Here is a 20,371-nt window from a genome sequence, read left to right on the forward strand (position 1 = left end):
CTTTCGCTCTCGGCAAAGACGCCAGACTCGCTGTTTGACTGCCCGGAAAGACTGTTCCACTCTGCTGGGCCTCTGCTGTCAGCTGAAGCAAACTACATCATTTGCGGGATGCGCTCTCCCCCTGCTGTTAAAATGTGTTGTTTGCAGTTTGTGTCGGATGCTTGTAATACGTTTATTATCTATTTTAGATCCGAGTAGAGACATATAATCTAAGGCAAAAGGATAAGATAAGAAGAAGACCGATATGTTTGTAAAGCATTCAACGTCAGTGTTTATCTCCGCTAACTACAACTTTCTCCCTGTTATCTGCTTAGAAAGTGATTTCCCATGGCAAACTCAATTTCCCATGAGCGCCTGGGTGGGGACGCACATTTACGTTTCGACGCGATCTGAGTCCTGGTTGAGGCAGTCCAGTCAGAGGCCATATTGGAATATATGAAGTCGGCTTGCACTTTGATGGAACTGAGTGTCTGCCGTTTTGAGAGTCTCTATACTGCTATCCAGGATTTATACGCGAGTGATTGCAACAGGCATTCCACTTGAGACTCTGCTAAGTCTGGACGGGAAGTTGTCTCGCTTCTTTTATTGGGAAAAATGAGTCCAACCGATGCTAAACGGGGGGCTAAACGCAGGAAGAACAAGCGGGGCGGTGGCAGTAGCTGCAGTGCTGTCTGCAATACCAGCGGTGGCAAGGCCGGGGTTGCTTCGGGCCTGGGCTGTGAGGGAACAGCAGCACCTGCCTCTGTCGTCGGCTTTTTGACACCTGGCAGTGCAGGCAGCGGGAATATAGGATCCATCACGGGCATAAACGACGAGGTAAGAGTGTCACACTACTGGATGTCAAAACAGGGGCGAGCAGCTTGGAGCGTTATCAACGACACATCTGATTTGGGCCCGAGACTGATGCGAGGAAGGCAGCTAGCTAACTAACAAGTGCAACGTAGCTGGTAGTTAACCGGCTTAATCACAGCTAATAATAGTTGTTTATTCTTTGTGAAATAATCGCAGTTAAACAGTCCCCAGTGTAATATAACACACTGTCTTAAACGTCAGGCTAACTTACTAAAGTCTTGGCGAAATCCTGACACTACCATCGTTAGCTTAAGTTAAGAGGTCGTAGGTGTATCGACAACGATTTAGACACAATCAAGCAGTTGGTTGATCTAATATTCTTCTCTGTGTATGGCTAGCACAGGTATAGATTGGGCTGCTCGAATCAAAGTTATTCGGGAATAACATTAAGATTAATGTAGGTGGCTCAAAAGCTGCTATCACCTAGGTAAACACTGATGCTAGCTTATGCTAACAGTCAAGAGCACTAACAATCTCATCACTGTTTTTGTGTTTTTAAATTCCGAGTTTCCATGATTTTTTTCTCTTTCTCTCTATTTCTCTAGTCTGTAAAGGTTTGAGTTTAACTTGGTCATATTTTCCAGAGGACCAGCTAAAGTACTCGACTACCTCCTCCACGTTAGCCTAATGAGCCCGTATACTTCAATACCACGATAGTGAAACTTAACAGTGAAATCTTAAGATGGTTAGCAAGCTTATTTACAAGATCGGAGATGTTAGTTAGCTTAATGGGTCGGGTAAATAACACTTGAGTGTTTTGTATTCTGCATCGAAAGGAACTATGTCCTGTCTGTGCTTCTGTGTACGTTTATTGTGCTTTTGTAGCTATTCTGGTCTCTCACGTAGAAAGTGTGTGTGTGTGTGTGTGTGTTGTTTGTTTGGGATTAGTGATGTTACAGTATCAGATTTTCCGCTACAAGTGGGCAGAAGAATTCATGGTAACAACAATATCGCTGAAAATAAAGAAAAATACCCCTAGTCATACCAAGCTTCATTTATTTCATCGTAACTTTATTCATTTTAACTTTGTTAATTCACTGCTGCGCTAATAAGGTAAATGATACAAGAAATTTCTTGGCTAAACCATTATGGAAAACCAAATGTGACTACTTGGAGCCACTGCTGTTTTGTGTACTCTTTTTGTACACAAAATATCATGAAGCTTAAACAAAGACCGGTCATTCAGTCAGGCCTGTGCTAAACAGAAGAAACACCTGTGAGTCATAGTGCAGGAGCTAGTGTTAGCTTGAAAAACTGTCAAGACAACGGTAATTAAATTAAAAATTAATTCCTCAAAGTAATACCAGTCTATCTGCACCTATCTCAGTGACTCAGCCTCGCTCTATCTCTGTGTGTGAGAGAAACACAGAGAAAGAAAAACCAATGCTGTTAGCACTAAACACCTTACTTTAGTCATCCATAAAGTAAGCATACACTGTCTAGTACGTGTTTATATACTATCTAGTGCAAGGTGACAGTATAGCAGTTACTAAAAAGAAGAGAGCCTTGATATAAACTGGATTCCTAGTTGTTCAGGTCATTTACAATATGTTTATGTGCATGTTTTACTGCAGCATTCATTTTTATTTTTAAATGTCAGTTATTACTAATGCTTAACAGTACATGCACAGATAGCCAGCTTGTTTTTCTCATAGCACCGATTACTACCATGGTGGTTTGTGTCAGCCTGCAGCAGCAACAGTAATTTGTCATTTAAGTTTACATAACATGAAACTGCTTGAATTTAATCCTTTAGTCTAAATGATCAGTTACGACTCCTTTTCTGCCAGTCTGTGCATGGCTAGATAGAGATTATGTTTTGCTATCATTTTTCTGAGTTGACTCCTTAAATGTGCGTACATCATTTTTGGGCACTTTTGTTTATAGGTTTTCTGTGTATGCAGTGTGTACAGGTGTGAACCTATGAGAGGTTTATCAGTATAAATATATATGCAGTCGAATATAAAACCCAGAAAATAATACAGAAAACATTAGAAGCTTTGAGGTGTAATATAGAAACTGTGTCATCACTTAGTGTAATTGATCACTTGCATAAATAGAAAGGGATGAGTTCATTGTAAACTATGAGCTGTTTTGTGTCCATCAGGTCAAAGTGAACAGCGGCGTTACACCACAGTTTACGGAAGGACCGGTGAATGCTGACTTCTCTGGAGTCCTTCAGGTAAAGTACAGTCAAGGGTTTCTGAATCCACTCAATTATACAGAACCTTTGTCGCTCAAAGACATGTCCAGTTTACCAGTATAATACACACCTTGACAATAGAACTGTGTGTACGCTAAATGGTGGAAACCCACTCAAGATTTAAACATTCAGTGTTTCTGTTAATCCAGTCATTTTTAAGTATGGAACTTATTCATATTCGGTAGGACTTGCTTCAGTTATTCATACATTCATATGCTCCAGCATTTGTATTTTTTATTTTTTTAACAGTAGGATTTAAGTGTTGATAACTGCCTTTTTTTTTTCCTGATTACTAATGACGTTATTCCTCAGAATTCAAATCCATACAACACACATCACGAACATGAACTTGAACAAGGAACGAGGAAATATATGTATGAAATGTACTGTTTATCATAGAGAACCCAACTGATTGATCAGTGAGCAGATATTGTCTGCAAATATTTGCTTTTTTCACTGATCTTTTATAATAATAATAATAATAATACATGGATAAATAATATATAAATGGAAATTAAAAAGGTAAGGAAGAAGGGTGAAAAATGCCTTTCAACTATGTTATGAGAGTTGGCGTTGCATAGTTTGTCCAACAGAGGGCACTTTACAACTCTCCTGTTTGTTGTGTGAAACACTACACACTGATTAGGAGCAGTTGGATTCAACGCAAATGAGTAAATGATTAACTAACATGTGTCACACAATGTTCAGCTACTTTCTTACACCAATTTAAAAAAAAAAAAAAAGAATTTACAATATCGACACCTGAGTTTGAGAATGTGATAATTTAAGAAGGAGGAAACATGGGATTCTGAAATTCATACCATAGCTGTACTAGGAGGCCATATCATGTTTGGATAGATGCTGATATTCCGTTAAGTGTAAAGCTGCCCCGCTCTAACCCAGAGTACTCACTGAGTCACAGTCTCCAGGAGTACACGTTTAAAATGTAGCTGAAATAGATGGAAGTCAACCTTCTTCTTAAAATCCCATAGCCATCCCACCCACCGTCACAAGCAGTCAGTGTGTATATCATTAATTGAAGCCTCTAACTTCTAATTACGTGTTTGTGCCCCTCTGTGGTTCACTCACTGAAAGGACTCTGTGTTAAAGTTCCTGTGATTTAATGAAGTACAGCGGGCCTGTTCAAACAGCTGTTGTACCTGGAGTACATTGAGTCGTGAATGTTAGATTGGTTAGCAGTTCAAGTGATCACAAACTTCAGTTTTCCTCTAAAATAACATCTGTATTATTATTATTATTATTATTAGAAGAAAAAATAACCTGCTTTTATTTATTCCCTTAAGTAATAAATGACAACAGCCACTGCATTTCTATCTAGGGGATTTTAATCAAACACAGTGACTTCATGTAAACTAATATTTTTTTCTTTCCCACCACAGACCCCATTCACATTTGGCCTGAACCAGCGAGCGCCCTACACTGCTGGTGATCGCTGCCTCTTGTGTCGATGTGAGCGTAAAGACACTGTCGTGCCTTCAGAGGCAGGCATCTCAGGCCAGAACGGTACGGCACAGCCTGCCAAGACTCCCAGTGCCCTACAGCTGCCTCTGTGGGTGTGCTCTGACTGCAGGCGCACAGTGGAGAAGGAGGACCGACATACTACTCTAGAGCAGTCTTTAGGGGTAAGTCACATGAGTGTGAAGAGAATTAAAGTTATAAAGAGTTTGTGCATGGAGAGAGAGTGCTGCGTGTCAAGCCTTTGCTCGATTCCGCCGTTCAGTCGGTTTTCTGGCTCAACACGGATGCCACATATCTGCAGTTTAACGTGCACAGCTGCGGTCTTTCAGTGGATGATGCAGCTCCTGCGTTCACCTGGCACTGCTGGTTCTGGGCCAGAACGGCCGAAACAGATGCAGCCACCGTGAGCAGCAGCTGCTGCTGTAAGAACGTAATGATGGAAGCAGAATAATACGATTGCACAAGCTTGAATTGATTCAACGAGGTAGCGACTTCTAGAAGCTTCAGCTTGAAATGTGCACTTTTTCAATTTTTCAGGTACATTAATTAAACAAAAAGTATCTCAGTGGATGAAATGCTTTTGATATATAATAAATGGTACATAAAAATGTAGTTGTGATTATGGCATTAGCTGCATCTGTATCTAAAAATGAAGGAACTAATTATAAAAATCATAATGATTTAAGTCTTTATTTTAACACGTAGTCACATTTAATACTCCTAATGATTAATTAAGAAAATAAGTGGCAGTGTTGCTGTTGTATTCTTAATTAGTTTTCTCTCTTTCTCCTCTGCACACCCAAGTGTGACTGAAAATATCCTCTCAGGCCTGTGTTGTAAGATGACGTGTGTTTGAGTGTGTGCTCCAGTTACTCTGTATATAAAGAGCTTCTTTATGACCGACTGCCTGTGGAAAAATCTTGTGATTTGAAATCAGTGTTTTGTTTTTTTTCTCCCCCTATAATACAAAGTGACTTTTTATTTTCCTGGTTGAATGTGTGTATGAGTGATTATTAGTTGTAATTAATAAAAGCAGTTTTGTACAGACAAATTTACAAAGGCAGCGACTCGACTTTGTTTCCGTTGTTGCAAATTCTAAAAGAAATTTTTCTTTTTATTTGTAGGCAGGTGGTAAGATTGCACCTACATTTTTGTTCTTCATCCAAAGTCTGTCTGAGTTGCTTTTGAAAACTCCCAAACGTTTGTTTTTTGGAGCTCAGTCCTATGTTTTCTTAGTTGTTGGTGCGTTAGCCTTGGATGGTGGTCTTGGGTTTGGCTTCCTCTTAAATGTATTGTTAAATGCATCCTAACTGCAGGGGCGTGCTCTGCTGACTCACAGCATTATGGTCCTGTAGTCAAGGGGCCCAAGCAACTGGAGAGCTTTTATTTTGAAATGGCTGCAGAAAAGAAAATTTGCACATATATTCTCTATCTAGTCTGCCCCATGCTGTGCTTTTTCTGGTGATGAGTGAATGATGGTGTGACATTATAAGTCAGTTCTCACAGTGGTTGGCTGATCCCGGCCCTGATGCTTGTCAATTGTAACTGTAACTTTTCTCTAAACAAAAAAATAACTGCACTGTGTGCTCATCCCAGTTGTAGTTACTGTCCAGCACGTTATAAACGTAAATAGGCTGAGCGTCATGTGGTGCTGGACATATCAGAGCAGTCATTTTCAGGGCCTTGTAGCTGTCACAGTGTCCAGAGCCAGATCCATGAGATGATCAGAGATTATTTTATGACAAGCCACAGCTGAAGAGACTGAAGAGGAATCAACTGAAATGATTAAAAATGCTCTTAAATACAGAGAAGTGATTGACATTCATATTATATGTTAGCACATTATTTTCAGCTTTCTGGACAGCCGTGCGACATGCCCAGTGTCACCATCGGCTCCTGAAAAATGATCAGCATCACAGTAAACTAATAAAAATGTTTCTGGATTTGTTCAATGCCTTATTGTGATGTCTTTGTTTTCCTTCATAATGCCTACAGAGTCAGGACTTTCTTTTGCACATGCCTGTGGGTAATGGAAACTTGGGCCAGGAGGCAGCCACAGGGGACAGACTGACCACTGCTGCGCCTACTCTACCCATGCTTCCTGCCCCGGACCTCACCACGCCGATGCCTGCTGATACAGTGTGCAGCTGCGAAGCTTGCAACGAGAGGCGGTCAGTTCAGGTTGACTCTTTGATTCCTTGCGTTTTTGTTTTTGTTTTGTTTTTTTCACTGATTCTTAATGAATTTGTGGGAATTACAGGGAGATCTCTGCCGAGTCGGAGAGGGAGTCGCAGCAGCTGCAGAACCACTGGTCGGAGCTTCGCTACCTGGTGCGCTACATCTACAGACAGACGGGAACGCCACTTGCAGATGACCACGACCAGCCTCTAGAGAGAGACAAGGAGGGTATGAAGGAGCTGGTGGACAGGTATGACCACGACCAGAAATCCTGCCTCTCTTTCTCAGGTCTTTCTTTCAGGGGCTTTCAGGGGTGTGTTTGGCCACTAGAGGTCCCTGTTAACAGGGAGCTTCTCTGAAAACAACCAGAGGCGTGGGAGCCTTTGCGCTGATGTCAACAAACTGAAACTGCTGCTTTGTTTTGTTTTGGGTTTTTTTTGTTTGTTTTTCCAGTGTATTTGAACAAGTCCACAGGCCTGTAAAAAGCCTATTGGATTACTTAATATGATGTAATTGAGGAAACTATGTGACTCACATTGGGAGATTTTAAACTGTACAGACAGTGTTACAAGAGAAAGAAGAGCTTTACGTGCTGGTAGCATCAATAGATGTGGGAAAAGAAAAAAAAAATTCCCCATTATGTTTATTGTTTTTCTCCCGCAGACTCTGTGAAAAGGATCCCTATCAGCTCTACCAGCGGTTGGAGCAGCAGGCTCGGGAATACGTCTTGGAAATGAAAGTGCGTCTATTGAAGCACCTTTCTGCAGGTTCCAAGAACACGGGACCACCTGGGACCATAGCTGCAGCCCAAGGTCCTCCTCAAGCCCACCAGTTCATCTCACTTTTGCTGGAGGAATACAACGCCCTCTGTCAAGCTGCACGAACCATCAGCAGCTTCCTGCTCACCCTGGTTCGTCCGAGTGTTGTTCCCCCACATACAATAACACGTTTGACATATTCATCGCATTCTTAACTTTTATTTCCTTTTTCTTTTTGCTCTTCCCCAGGAAAATGAGCACCTCCAGAAATTTCAGGTGACCTGGGAGCTGCACAACAAACACCTTTTCGAGAATCTGGTTTTCTCCGAACCGATCTTACACAGCAGTTTACCGGCACTCATTGCACAGCTTAGGTAAGACATCACTTCTATTTAAAGGAAGACTCGATGACTAGACGCTCATCGTGATGATTTGATTGCTAATAAAGACCCAAATTGCACATTACCTTCTCAGATGCTGCCTTTGAACAAGCTTCCACAGTACTGAGCCATAAGCCAGCAGGCTTATCCCTAATCCCTATTTGGTTTTTTTGCTTTTGTTTTCTTTCCACAGGCATGGCACAGCTTCCCATGATTCATACAGTGAAGATACGTACAGGACGTTATTAGAGAGCTACCAGCAACTGCAGCAGGAGATGGCTTCAGTGGCTGCTCAGTGGCAGGATTGTGAGAAGAGGATTGATGACTATGTGGATGAACAGGTATGCAGGGCAGTAAAAGAATGTCTTGTGTAACGCTCATGTTCAGTACAGAGAATAATAAATTGTGTAACATGTTTCTTTTGTAGATGCTTTTTAAGGTGGAGGGTCAGAATATTACCAACCAAAGAACAGAGCCACACAAGTCTTTAATTAGCAAAAATGTAAGTGAAATGAAAACTCTGTGTGACTGTTTAGATTTTTTTTTTTCAGTCTTTGATTTGTGAAGCTTCTTAAGTCTTTGTTGATTCTTACTATCTGCCTGTTTCCAGACTTTAAAGACTAAGCAGGGAATGCTGAAAGAGGACTGGGAATTCTTTAAGCAAAGAAGGTTTATAGAAGAACAGGTACGGCACGTGATTATGACGCTGTCATTTTACAATGGAGTTTTACAGTTGTGTTCTTCAAAGCGCTGTAATGGTTTCTGTTTTTGTTTTTTTGTAGTTGCCCAACAGTAAGAAATCCCCCACCGGAGATAACAACTTCACAGACACAATGAGAATGCTGTCATCTCGTCTGAGTATTCCAGACTGTCCAAACTGCAATTACAGAAGAAGGTGAGCTGTCAGGATTCAGTGGCTTGTCCCTGTCTGGCCTGGGATTACGTTACTCTTAGTCCAGTGAATTTCAGAAATAATTCAAATTATCTTCACAGGGGGGAAAAAAAGGATAATATGTATAAAATAAGTGAACAGACTGGTTATGTTTATTTGTGAAGAAATTAAATTAACCCCATCTACTTGCTGCTGCTATTATTATTATTATTATCATCATCATTATTATTATTATTATGATGTGCAAAAGTCTTGAGCAATTTCTTTATATTTTGCTTCCAAGGAGCCAGAATTTATTTTCTTTTTTCCTTTTTTTTTTTTTTTTTTTGTGGGCTCGTGCAATAGTTTAAGTCTTTTTCAGGCTTTTTCAGTGCAGTCCTTGTACCTGACCATTTTCAGAGGTTTCTTTTCTTTCTGTTAGCCACCTAACACTGACCTATGAATCATTCCAGCATAAGAACTCAAAGGATGAAACCGTGTTGTCTACACATAATGCGATTTCTATTAAAAATGATAAGATAACAGTTTGAAGGTCTAAACTGGTGTCTTTGCAAAAAACAAAGCGCTATCCGGTTGTTCAGTGATGACGCGACGAATCCTACTTCCGGGCCTAAAGTAGTCTGCGTTTAATATGGCTTTTGTGTTGTTAACATGTTTAATGTTATGTATTTTCTTCTATTTGATCTCAAAAAGCTCCTAAAACAGTCAGTGATCACTGTTGACCTCCCTCGGCTTTTATTACCGCTAATCATTTATTTAAGCTCAGTTTTTAAAACCTTAGGATGTAACTACAGCCCAGCCCATGCAGCAGTATATGAATGACTAACCTCGTATTGTGGATGGATTATCTCAGTTGTTCTCCTGGCTGAAGTTTGGTCCTTTTACAGCATCCTGCCATGCGATTACATTTGTTCCTGACCACCGAGAACACTCACGTTAACTTTTATCGAGTGGGAAAAAAAGTTAGCTTGTTTATATTATGCTAACATAGCTGTGTCGCTAGCGGTCACGTAGCACATCATTATATACCAGCTAGCCCAACTTCAGTAACCCTACAAACGTCACTGCTGTTTAGTTTTCTGTCTTCATTTATGCTTGGAAGTGATAACAGAGCTGTACGTTTTAATTTGTTTCCAAAACCCCGCAGTCAGGACATGCTATATTGTATTTAGATAGAAGCTAGCGAGCTAACTTCCTGCTAACTTCTAACTCCGTTAAATGTCATAAATTCCGTTTTCATGGATGCCTGGATGTTAAACTCAATTGTTACACCTGGTAGAGCAGAACGCTGATCATTTTATTAAAGATGAAAGACTTTAGACAGTTTTTCAACTCTCAGTAATGCCATAGTGATCGTTTGATATATGGACCTGCAGCAGAGTTTAGGCCCAGACACTGCTAGTGACGTCAGACTGAACAACCGGATTAGCTGAAAACATGGCACATCTCTACATGCTGTGTAGGGTGTCTTGAGAAAATTTGAAAGGGAAAAAAACGCAGATGAAAAGCGTCTGAAAGTCATGTCCTTACGGAGTAGAAACCAATCCAGCAAAGATCTGACACTGTAACCATTTACTGTTTACTGTAGCCTGGTTAGAAATGATGTTGGTGGAAGGGTGGCTATCAAGAAGCCATTCTTAAGGAAGGGAGAAATGTGGAGCCAAGGCTGAGGTATGCCAAATTACACAAGAGGTGGTCTGAAAATCAGCAGTGACATGAGGTGAGGGTCATGTCACTGGTGTGGCTCAAGACTTTTGTCACTTTGCTATAGAACCTATTTAAAGATGGGAGAGCGAGATGTCAACATGTGATGTATTGAAGACCATTTTCCGGCATTAAAAAAGCCACTTAACTCATTTGACTGTATGGGAATTGTCTTTTTAAAATACTTCATGAAGGAACTTTATTGAGAGAGTCCTGTAATCAGTATCACAATATAAATTTTGTCTCAACTTTTTTCAACAGGTGCACATGTGACGACTGTAGCCTCTCTCACATCCTAACGTGTGGCATAATGGACTCTCCCATCGCTGAAGACCTCCACATCAAACTACCCATGCAAGGGGATCCTCCCCGGGACTTCTTGGCAGGGGTGCACCCTCCTAGCCTCTCTTCCGGCAGTTCAGCATCCGGCTCCAACTCCAGTTCTCCCATCACCATCCAGCAGCATCCGAGACTCATTCTGCCTGAAGGAGACACCAACACTTTGTAAGTCATCTATTAGTATTTTCCCCAATCTTAGCGTTAACATAAAAATAAGTGCTATTAAAGTGGAACTGATATTTCGATAAATAGTCTCTTCTTCTTCCTGACTTCTCATTTCTCTCTTGTTGTAGCATTAGCGATGATGACGAAGTGCCTCCATTGTCCAGTAAGTTTGGGGACATGTACCCTATGAGTGGTTATGAGGACAACAGTATGGTGACTGCTGCTGTGAACGGTCTTCATAACGACATCAACGGGGAAGGTGAAAACGTGGCGCTAAAGACAGGGGTGAGTCCTCTACAGCCCCCAAAAAATGCCCAAGATTAGCTGTGAATTTCCCTGCCGGGTTTCTGGATGATGAAGCTGCAGTTCATTATGAGTGGGTTACTGGTAATTTGGGAAATGTTTTGCGCGTGTGTCCTCAAATACTAATTCAGTCTTTGTTCTGCACCTCTCTGTGTCAGTCTCCTCGCATTACCAGCAGCAGCAGCTCATCGGAGGGTGACGAGGAGGAAGCTAATAGCGAGGGTGGTGGGGAGCCCCCAGGGCAGCAGGAACAGCTTTCCTCAGGAAAGACCAATAGTCCTCCACCCTCCTACAACCACCAGCAGGTATTTATACAAATACAATGAGCCTTCATTCGTCTTCCTTTAAGGGCCATATGCTCAGACGCACTCATTGTGTGACGAGAGATCTAAAAATAATGATCACAGGACAAGAATGTTCTTTGTTGCTGTGGGTCCCGGGGTTATCGCAGGAGCGTGTTGGGTTTTCTTTTTTGTTTTAATTTTTTTTTTTTTTGTTATAGATTAGACTGGGTTTGCTCATTTCAGTTTCAATGTGGTTCCAGTAGTTTCAGTATTAATTTTAGTTGCTAGTCCATTATAATATGAGTGGTATTACTATACAAACACTAGACGTGGTCATCTGTGCATCAGTGAAAGTCCCCTTATACTATTTGTGTGGATTAAAGACTAGAAGACATTTGCTATTTATTTTATTTGTTCGTTTGTTTTTTAAAGTCTATAACTAAAGCTAATGCCACACTTATCTGGCCACGATCCTAGCCACCTCCAGGTACAGCTGTTACTGACGAAACGAGGTGCTTTATTTGCAGGGCAGGGTATCCGTGTATCCGTGTATCCATGCAGTGGCACTGATGAGACCTGAACCACTTTACTAATGTTCATGTGACACAAAAAGCACATCAGTTTAATTCTGATGTAAGAGCGGAGATAAAAACTTGGTAGTGTAGTCACACTAATTTAAAAAAATAAATAATAATAATGAAATCCTCGATGGAGCTGAATTGGAAAAATGAACTCCACTACTACATTCTGATACATGATTTAGCTATTATTACTCTTTTAAATCAACGTGTTTCAAACCTATATTACCCCCACCCTCAGGCAGAGCAGGTCCAGCATGCCTGCGAGTGCCACGTGTGCAACCAGGACCCCAGCTCTTCCACCCTGGGCCCCGCCACGTGTTTGCCCCCTAGTCGGCTCCACGCTGCGCCTCCTCCCCCCGCTGTTGGACACCAATTCTTCACAGACAGCAAGACCCCCCCTGCACACCCCGCCCTCCACTTGTACCCACACATCCACGGCCACTTGCCCCTACACAACTTCTCCCGGCCCCTCCTGCACCCCACACTCTACCCACCAAGCCCACCTCTCACACACAACAAGGTGAGGATAACACGTTTTTAGAGGTAGACGTGAGTTGTATTCTTCCGATCAGTATGTAGAATTCTAGCATTGAGAGTGTCTTTAAGGGGAAAATTGATTCATTTCCTTATCACTGGGGATTTTTCTTTTTTTAAGGTTCCAAGAACAATCCTAAGATTAGTTGTACGCTAGTTTCATTTAGTGTCACTGCAGTTCCTTTTTTCTGCCACAAGGGGGCAGACTGAACCTAAACTAGGGGAAGGGGGAAAAAAGCAAAAAGAACAGAGCAGTCCTGAACTTTGTGCCAAACTCAAACCTGTTCATCTCATTATTCCCTTACTAATCACATTTTTTTCCCCACCTTAAGCCTCTGCCCCCCAACCCTATATCAAACCACTCGGCGGCCAAGCAGCCAGCCTTCAGTGCGTCTTTACCAGAGCATGTATACCAGAACTGCTTCGGCGGTGCGGGCAGTGCAGGTGACTGGAACAGCTCTCTGCAGTGCCTCTCGCTCAAGTTTGAGAATTTATGGGACGCTGCTGTGATGAAGAGCTGGAATCCGTCTGTGCTGTTGCCCGAATCGCTTCCAGGTGAGCCGCCCTGGCACGGCACAAATCACCAATCATGTTGAAATCATTTAAAAAGAATCGTTAAGACAATGTCTTCCTTTATGTTTTGTCCTAACCTAACAGGTGATATGCTTGGACCACCACTTGCTGATGTCCCCCTCCCTCCAACATCATCTATTTGCCCCCAAGGGGAACATCCCTCACTGCCCACGCCTCTGCCCCCTTCCTCGTCTTCTTCCTTGTCATCATCTTTGTCGTCATCCTCCTCGTCCTCATGCTCCTCTTCAGAAGCCAAAGAGCAGAAGAAGACCGGCGGCAAGAAGAAGTGTCTCTACAATTTCCAGGATGCCTTCATGGAGACGAATCGAGTGGTGATGGCTACCTCCGCCTCCACGTCCTCAGTGTCCTGCACTGCTACCACTGTCCAGTCAAGTAATAACCCACCCATCCACCTAGCATCTAAAAGACCCAACTCTTTAGGTAATATAGGAAGTAGGAGTAGTGGTTAGGTTTGTACTGATGGGGCTTTTTTGTTATTAAAATGATGGGACACTCAAACAATTTAACACCTACAGTTAAAAGGGACTCGTTGTGGTCGTCTCCACCGCCGTATTTTATTCTCGTACCCCAGCTCTGTGTTATTCATACATAAAAATATTTTTGGGTGCAGCCCCTCGGTCCATCAATTGTTTGAAACAAACCATTTTAGCTTCCTCTATTTAAACTGCCTTTCTTTTAATTGGCTGAAAAAAAGGTGGTTAGACCTACTCATACAATACAACCATTTGACGGCTGTGGATGCTGTGCTCACAGGTATCATGTCGGATGTCTTTGGTATTATGCAGAGGCAGAAATGGAAGAAACTGAGCATTTAGGGGTCTGAAACCAGAGTTTTTGACTCACGGGGAAACTTTTCAGTGTGTATTGTGCATCCTTCATTGTAAGAGTACATATTTAACTAATTGATAAGTCCCCTTGAAAATTTGGGTGTGTCATCAGTTTTGATCACATACAAATTTTGCTGTCGCTGATGGCTTTTATTCAGCAGGATAATTATTCATTTTCTCTATTATAGTGGGTTTTTTTTTTTATGGTATTTATTACCTCTTTGACCTTTCCAAATATTAAAGCACATGGGAAGGATGCCTAGTCTTTTATATTTTTCTCAGTGTTAACTGTAGCAAGCATGTTTTACTATGCACGGTTTGCTACTGTGTCTATGCTTGAATGCACAGTTAAGAATTGACAGAATGGTGAATTCAAATCTTTCTTATGTCCACACATTCATCAATTACTCCGATAACCTGGAGTAAAGTGTAAATTGTGTTTTATTCTGAAATGTCTGATCGTTGTATTGTGGTGAAATGAATGATGTGGCTTGAGAGAGAGAGAGAGAGAGAGAGATAGATAGATAGATAGATAGATAGATATGAGATCGATCTAAGTTTAGATGAGCAAATATAAATATCAGCGTTATAATTCATATTCAAAAGGTCATCAAGCTGAAACTGCGTTGCGCTGGTTTAGAAGAAGTGGTATTGACGTGCGAAGCATGCGTCAGCAACACTTGGCTTGTTTGTTTTCCTGTCTGGAAGCTCTGAACACGATCATGTTGTTTTTGATGATGTGGGGATTTTTTCTTTTGTGTATTTTGTTAATGTAAATATTGTAATTCTGGCCATTTCCCCTCCCTTCTAGATGACGTATTTCACAATCTAGGTAAAGAGGACCACAGGCAACCCACTCCAACCACCCCTAGAAATGGCTCCACAGGACTTACCTCCCTCCCTCCTCTCTCGGGGCCCCCGCTCCCTCCAGCACCCACTGCGCACCTTCCGATAATAGGATCACAACCCTTCCCAAAAATGGCCACTCCAGCTCCAGACTTTGCAGACTCCCACCAGGGTCATTGCCTCCCACCCACAGAACCTCTGGCCACCTCAATGGATGGGCCCATCAGTGCCCCACCCAGCGTCTGCAGGCAAGTTTGCTGTCTGATTTCACAGGAAAGATTATTTATCTTATTTCTTTTTTGTCGCAGCAATCCAAACTGAATTTAAAGTACTGAAACATGAAAACATTATTTATTTCAGTGATCCTGACTGTGAAGGCCATCGCTGTGAAGGGAATGGGGGGTACGAGCATCCGCCATATGATGGAGAGGAGAGTCAGGACGAGGACAGCTGCTCGGAGCACAGCTCTTCCACCTCCACATCCACCAACCAGAAAGAAGGAAAGTACTGTGACTGCTGCTACTGCGAATTCTTCGGACATGGCGGGGTAAGACATGCATGTTTATGCAAACACATTGACCTCAGATTAACATCTTGTTGGTGGTTTTTTTTTTTTTTTTGCTTTTGTTGTTGTTGTTGTTGTTGTTTTTTCCAAATGATTCATTTATTTTTATTTTCCTCCTCCGTACCCTCATTGATTGCGACACCCTTTGTTTTATTCACAGCCCCCAGCTGCTCCTACCAGTCGAAACTATGCAGAAATGAGGGAGAAGCTTCGCTTACGTCTGACAAAACGCAAAGAGGAACAGCCGAAACGCGAGGAACAGCAGCCGGTGATAGAAAGAGATGGAGGGGTGGAGGACCACAGGCGGGTGGAGGACCTGTTGCAGTTTATCAACAGTGCTGACAGTAAACCCGCTTCCAGTTCTAAGGCAGCAAAACGAGCAAGGCACAAACAAAAGAAGGTAACTACCTGCTGATCAGGCCAGAGGCCTTTTTGAAATGAACACACAGCCTCCAGTATTTATCCTTCTTGTTAAAACCACTTTCCTAGAATACTTGGAAATATAGCACTCAGTGGTCTTTATTATTATTATTTTTTTTATGAGTCAGAGTTGTCAGTACACTGATAGTAAATGTCTGTGTGCTTCAGATGGAAGAGAAGGCCCGTCTGGAGGCGGAGGCCCGCGAAAGGGAGGAGCAGCAGTTGTTGGAGGAACAGCAACGGCGACAGAGGCAGGAAGAGGAAGAAGCGCTTCAAAAAGAACTGCTCCGACTGCAGGAGCTGCAGCAACATCGCGCTGCCAAAAAGAAAAAGAAAGAGAAAGCAAAGGAAAATACCGCTCCCCCTCACAACAATCCACAGCCCCTTAAACAGACAGCTCAGAACGTCTTAGATAATCTTCAGAATGGAAAGTCACAGCTGCTTCAAACTCTCATCCGCCTCCCTGACCAGAAGGAACCCAGATTTGACTCACTACCCCGGCCCCATTTACAGCACAGCCCAAACTGCGCTGCTGAAAAGGGGTTTACCGCTGAGACCAACATCCCCAATTCTCCACCTGACCTCCTCAACGGCACCTCCTCTCTACTCGAGGTCAGCAGTAAATCTAAGGGTAAGCAGTCCGCTAAAGTGCCCACCTCTGAGGCTGCTGTAAAGAAAGCCCCAGAGTTACCCAAGAGCTCCGATGCGCCTGTAAAGCTCGCTAATGGCGCTACCACTACAACAGACACCAAAGCAATGCGAACTAGGCCCGTTGAAGCCCTTGCTCCTCTCCCAACCAGTGAACCCCAGAGGGAGGAAAGGAGCAATAACAGAAGTGCCAGCGGTAAAAGGCAGCAACACCAACCTCTAGCCCAAACAAAGGAAGACAGGATAAGCCCCCCTGTGTCAAACCCCTCTCCGTCTCCCCCTCCAACCTCCCAGTCCGAACAGACCCAGCAGAACGGCAAACCTCCGACCGCAGAGTCCCCACAGCCCAAAGGCAAGACCAAGAAGAGCAAGAAGAAGAAGGCGGACAAGATGAACAGCTCGATAGGTTGGTTTTAATCTTCTGTGTGTACAAGTCCGGACTACCCTGTCCTGCTGCTAAAGTCGGAACAACAAAGTGTTCTGCATTGTTTTCCTTTGTCTCCTGGATGTTCTGTAATAAGCAAGGTTTGATCACCATGAGCAAGTGCTAGGGAGTATTTCTTAATCCATCTTAGCTGTGATCCCAAACTCGGACGTGCTGTGAAATGTTAAAGCACCTTGGAAACATAATCCTGACAGATTAGAACCAAGGAAATGTGTATGAGACCAATGAGAGATGAATTTATCTGTGTATGTATATATGAAAATGTTTTATTTTTATTTTAGATGATGTATTCCTGCCCAAAGACATCGACCTGGATAGCACTGAAATGGATGAAACGGAGAGGGAGGTGGAGTACTTCAAAAGGTGCGTTTGACCAAATTCTGGAGGAACACTACTAAAATGTGTTCTTCCCTACCTCAAAGGCCTAATGTCAGCTTTCTTCCTTCTTTTCTCTCTTTTCCAGATTTTGCTTGGACTCTGCCCGGCAGACCCGTCAACGGCTATCCATCAACTGGTCAAACTTTAGCTTGAAGAAAGCTACGTTTGCTGCACATTGAGGGTGTTTAGTGAGTGACTGTCAGGACACAATCAGTACCTTAACAGCTATACAAACCCAACCCCGACCCTCCACTTATCCCTTTACTTCCACCCAACTGTTATCCTCCTGGAACTTCTCCCGCTGTGCCCAAATCACACCCACGCTGCCTTGCTTTGTTCTTGTCACTGTGTGGTTCCAACACAGACCCATCTGGACTGATCCACCTGCAGAAATAAAAAGAAATGAAATGAAATGACACAGAATCACAAAATGCTACTCTACATCTGATTAATTTTTCCTGCCTGCTTGTGTGCTTCTAGTCTGAGTTGGGCATTTCTCTTGACTGAAAAGGAAAGAAAAGAAAAAAAAAAAAAAAAAAAAAAGCCATGGTCTGAAATTATTTTCTTATATTGGCTTAACTGTAGTCAAAAGATGCTTATTATGTCTGGAAGGTTTCCTTAAAAAAGAAAAAGAAAAAAGAGAGACAATGGAAACTTTAAAAAAGCGAGAAATGTAATGAATTAAAAGCTGTATTTGACATATTGTGGCTTACTATCCCATCGTTTCCTGTTCCTAGCACGGCCTCTCATCACACGATTGACAAGGGAGCTTGGTTAGCTGGTTTCCACTCTCCCAAACCCTCCCCCCACCCCACCAACTACTTCCACCTTATTTCACAGAAAGGAGGAAGGCGTAATACTTGACATTGTTCTTTTTTTTTTTTTTTGGTTTTTAAGTTCTGTTTAACAAACTGTTGAGTAAACGTGTACCAGTTACAGTTTATGTTTTCTTTATTTTGACCTGTAGCCAGCTTGTATCAGAATACTTTCAGAATGAAATTGAAAAAGAACAATACTCACACTATCAGTCTGTTATAGAGTGTATATTGTATTAACACTAAAGCCAAACTGGCTACTTTTAACATATTGTTAAGTAATATTAAATCTTGTCTTTCTTTTTTGAAAGATGGAATACAGTAGTATGGCAGGATTATGTGTCTTGTGTCACATCTTATTTCCTACATACGGTAAAAAAGCCAAACCAAAATGTCAAAGGACGTACATACATTTACAGATGCAGTTCACGAGATGTGAAGCTACTGTTAGCAGCCAGTTAGCTTAGTGTAAACAAGGAAATGGGGCAGCTTTGCCTCGCTGGGTCCAGCGGTTATAAAAATGCACCTGCCTGGTGAGTACACATTTGGTCGGGACATAGAGTCATAGTATAATGAGAACGCACACCCTGTCGCATCTAAGCTTTTATGTTTAAAAATAATAAATAAAACAGATTCATAGTGGATCTTAAAATTACATAAATACAATCTTCGATGAACATGTTACACAGCGTCACTGTTTTAACTATATTTGAGCTAAAATGCAGAAGCAGTGTGGAAAAACCTAAGTACACCTCATGACTCAGTAGATGTGGAACCATCCTGGCGCCTGAATGTTGTCAGTCTCTCATTCAAGTTTGTCGTATGCACCATGACAGACTCATCATTGTGGAACAGTTTTGGACATTCTCTTCTTTACAATGTTGCCCCAGTTCATTCATCCTTACAATGCCTAGAGCCTGACTCACCATCCCGCTACAACCGTGCCAAACACCTCCATTTGGCCAAGCCACATTTTTTATTCTAATTTTTATGCTGTCGTGAACATTACCACTTAGCACGTTAGCTGAGGTCTGTTAGGAGATGTAGCTCCTGGATTTATTGCAGTTTCTTTGAACTTGGGGTGAATTGGTTTCACTATCCACTCCTGGGAATACTCAAAACTGTCTTGTATGATTTTATACTTATACTCTAGAATGATGGACTTAGACTCACCAGATCAATAAGCAGCAACAGCTGCTTCTTTAAGATATTTGCTTGTGTTCACGCAGACCTGAATGTCTTAAATCAGCAAAAATGTCAAAACTTGTCCTTCTGCAGGTGCTCACATTTTCTCAGTTAATCATTGCATTTAATGAACAATGCCTGGCTGCTACTTATTCTCTTAATTCTTATGTTAGCAGTACTTAGTTTTTACATGCTACTTCTGCATTTTGGCTTGCACAGTGTAATATGTGTTCATCTCAGGCTGTATTTATCTGCTATGAACTAGATTATTTCCTGACACATAAAACATTAGAATTTAAAGAGAGCGTGGTTTACTTCTACCATGACTGTAACTCTAACCATTCTCACAAATATTCAAACACATCTGTAGAATAACTTTAACACAACTGTGATCACATTTGGTCTATACGGGTAATCAGTTAACACTATTTCTGGCTTCCCTGCTTAAGGTGAAAACACAATGGACCGTGGCTGCAAATTTTGGCTGACAGACATAAAATCAAACTCAGATAGCAAAAACATTACACAAACCACCCCCTTATAGTGTCTACTGTTACAACTAAGCAAACCAAGAAGATACACCTTTTACTTAAAAGCACCTGTATCCTTAAGTGACTTATAACTTTGAAGTTCTGATTAATATGATTTAAGCAGCCTAAACATCAGCCCGGAAGCACAGCAATCTCTGTAGCTTCTCGGTCATCTCAGTCAAGGTAGTCTTAAGCATCTTTTCCTCAAGTCTAACTCTTTTCAAGCACCAAAAAATAGCCCCAAACAGTTTTTGTACCAGGCTGTGCTTCTGATTTTACATAACGACTCTTTTTATTGGAGCAAACCTCAAATGGCCATTCGAGAAACTATAGGTTTTAGCACTTTTTGGATTAGCTTAATTTTTCAACTCGGGTTTTATTTATTTATTTTACTAAGCTCATTTTGTGCTAGCACAAAATTTGTGTGACGTTGACATACCACATACATACATCACATATACATACA

At 41.9% G+C, this 20,371-nt stretch overlaps 1 protein-coding gene across 2 annotated transcripts; it reads left to right on the forward strand.

Moving 5' to 3' along the window:
* Positions 1 to 201: 201 nt before the first annotated feature.
* On the forward strand, positions 202 to 18,526 carry fam193a (family with sequence similarity 193 member A). Of its 2 annotated transcripts, none has more exons than XM_005929246.3 (23): positions 202 to 816; positions 2,960 to 3,034; positions 4,456 to 4,698; positions 6,530 to 6,705; positions 6,795 to 6,962; positions 7,376 to 7,622; positions 7,720 to 7,844; positions 8,044 to 8,191; positions 8,278 to 8,352; positions 8,461 to 8,535; positions 8,633 to 8,745; positions 10,708 to 10,950; positions 11,079 to 11,235; positions 11,412 to 11,558; positions 12,357 to 12,638; positions 12,985 to 13,207; positions 13,310 to 13,666; positions 14,885 to 15,167; positions 15,280 to 15,466; positions 15,645 to 15,884; positions 16,073 to 16,958; positions 17,279 to 17,360; positions 17,461 to 18,526. In XM_005929246.3, the coding sequence occupies exons 1-23, from the start codon at positions 595 to 597 to the stop codon at positions 17,552 to 17,554; spliced, it is 4,848 nt and encodes a 1,615-aa protein (XP_005929308.1). In that variant the 5' UTR covers positions 202 to 594; the 3' UTR covers positions 17,555 to 18,526. The 2 variants fall into 2 exon arrangements, with proteins under 2 accessions (XP_005929308.1, XP_005929309.1); XM_005929247.3 differs by having other exon boundaries at positions 13,310 to 13,618.
* The last annotated feature ends 1,845 nt before the right edge of the window (positions 18,527 to 20,371 follow it).

The sequence above is a fragment of the Haplochromis burtoni genome, unplaced genomic scaffold (assembly GCF_018398535.1).
Source record: "Haplochromis burtoni strain Fernald_Lab_line unplaced genomic scaffold, NCSU_Asbu1 Contig_122, whole genome shotgun sequence".
Taxonomy (NCBI): Eukaryota; Metazoa; Chordata; class Actinopteri; order Cichliformes; family Cichlidae; genus Haplochromis; species Haplochromis burtoni.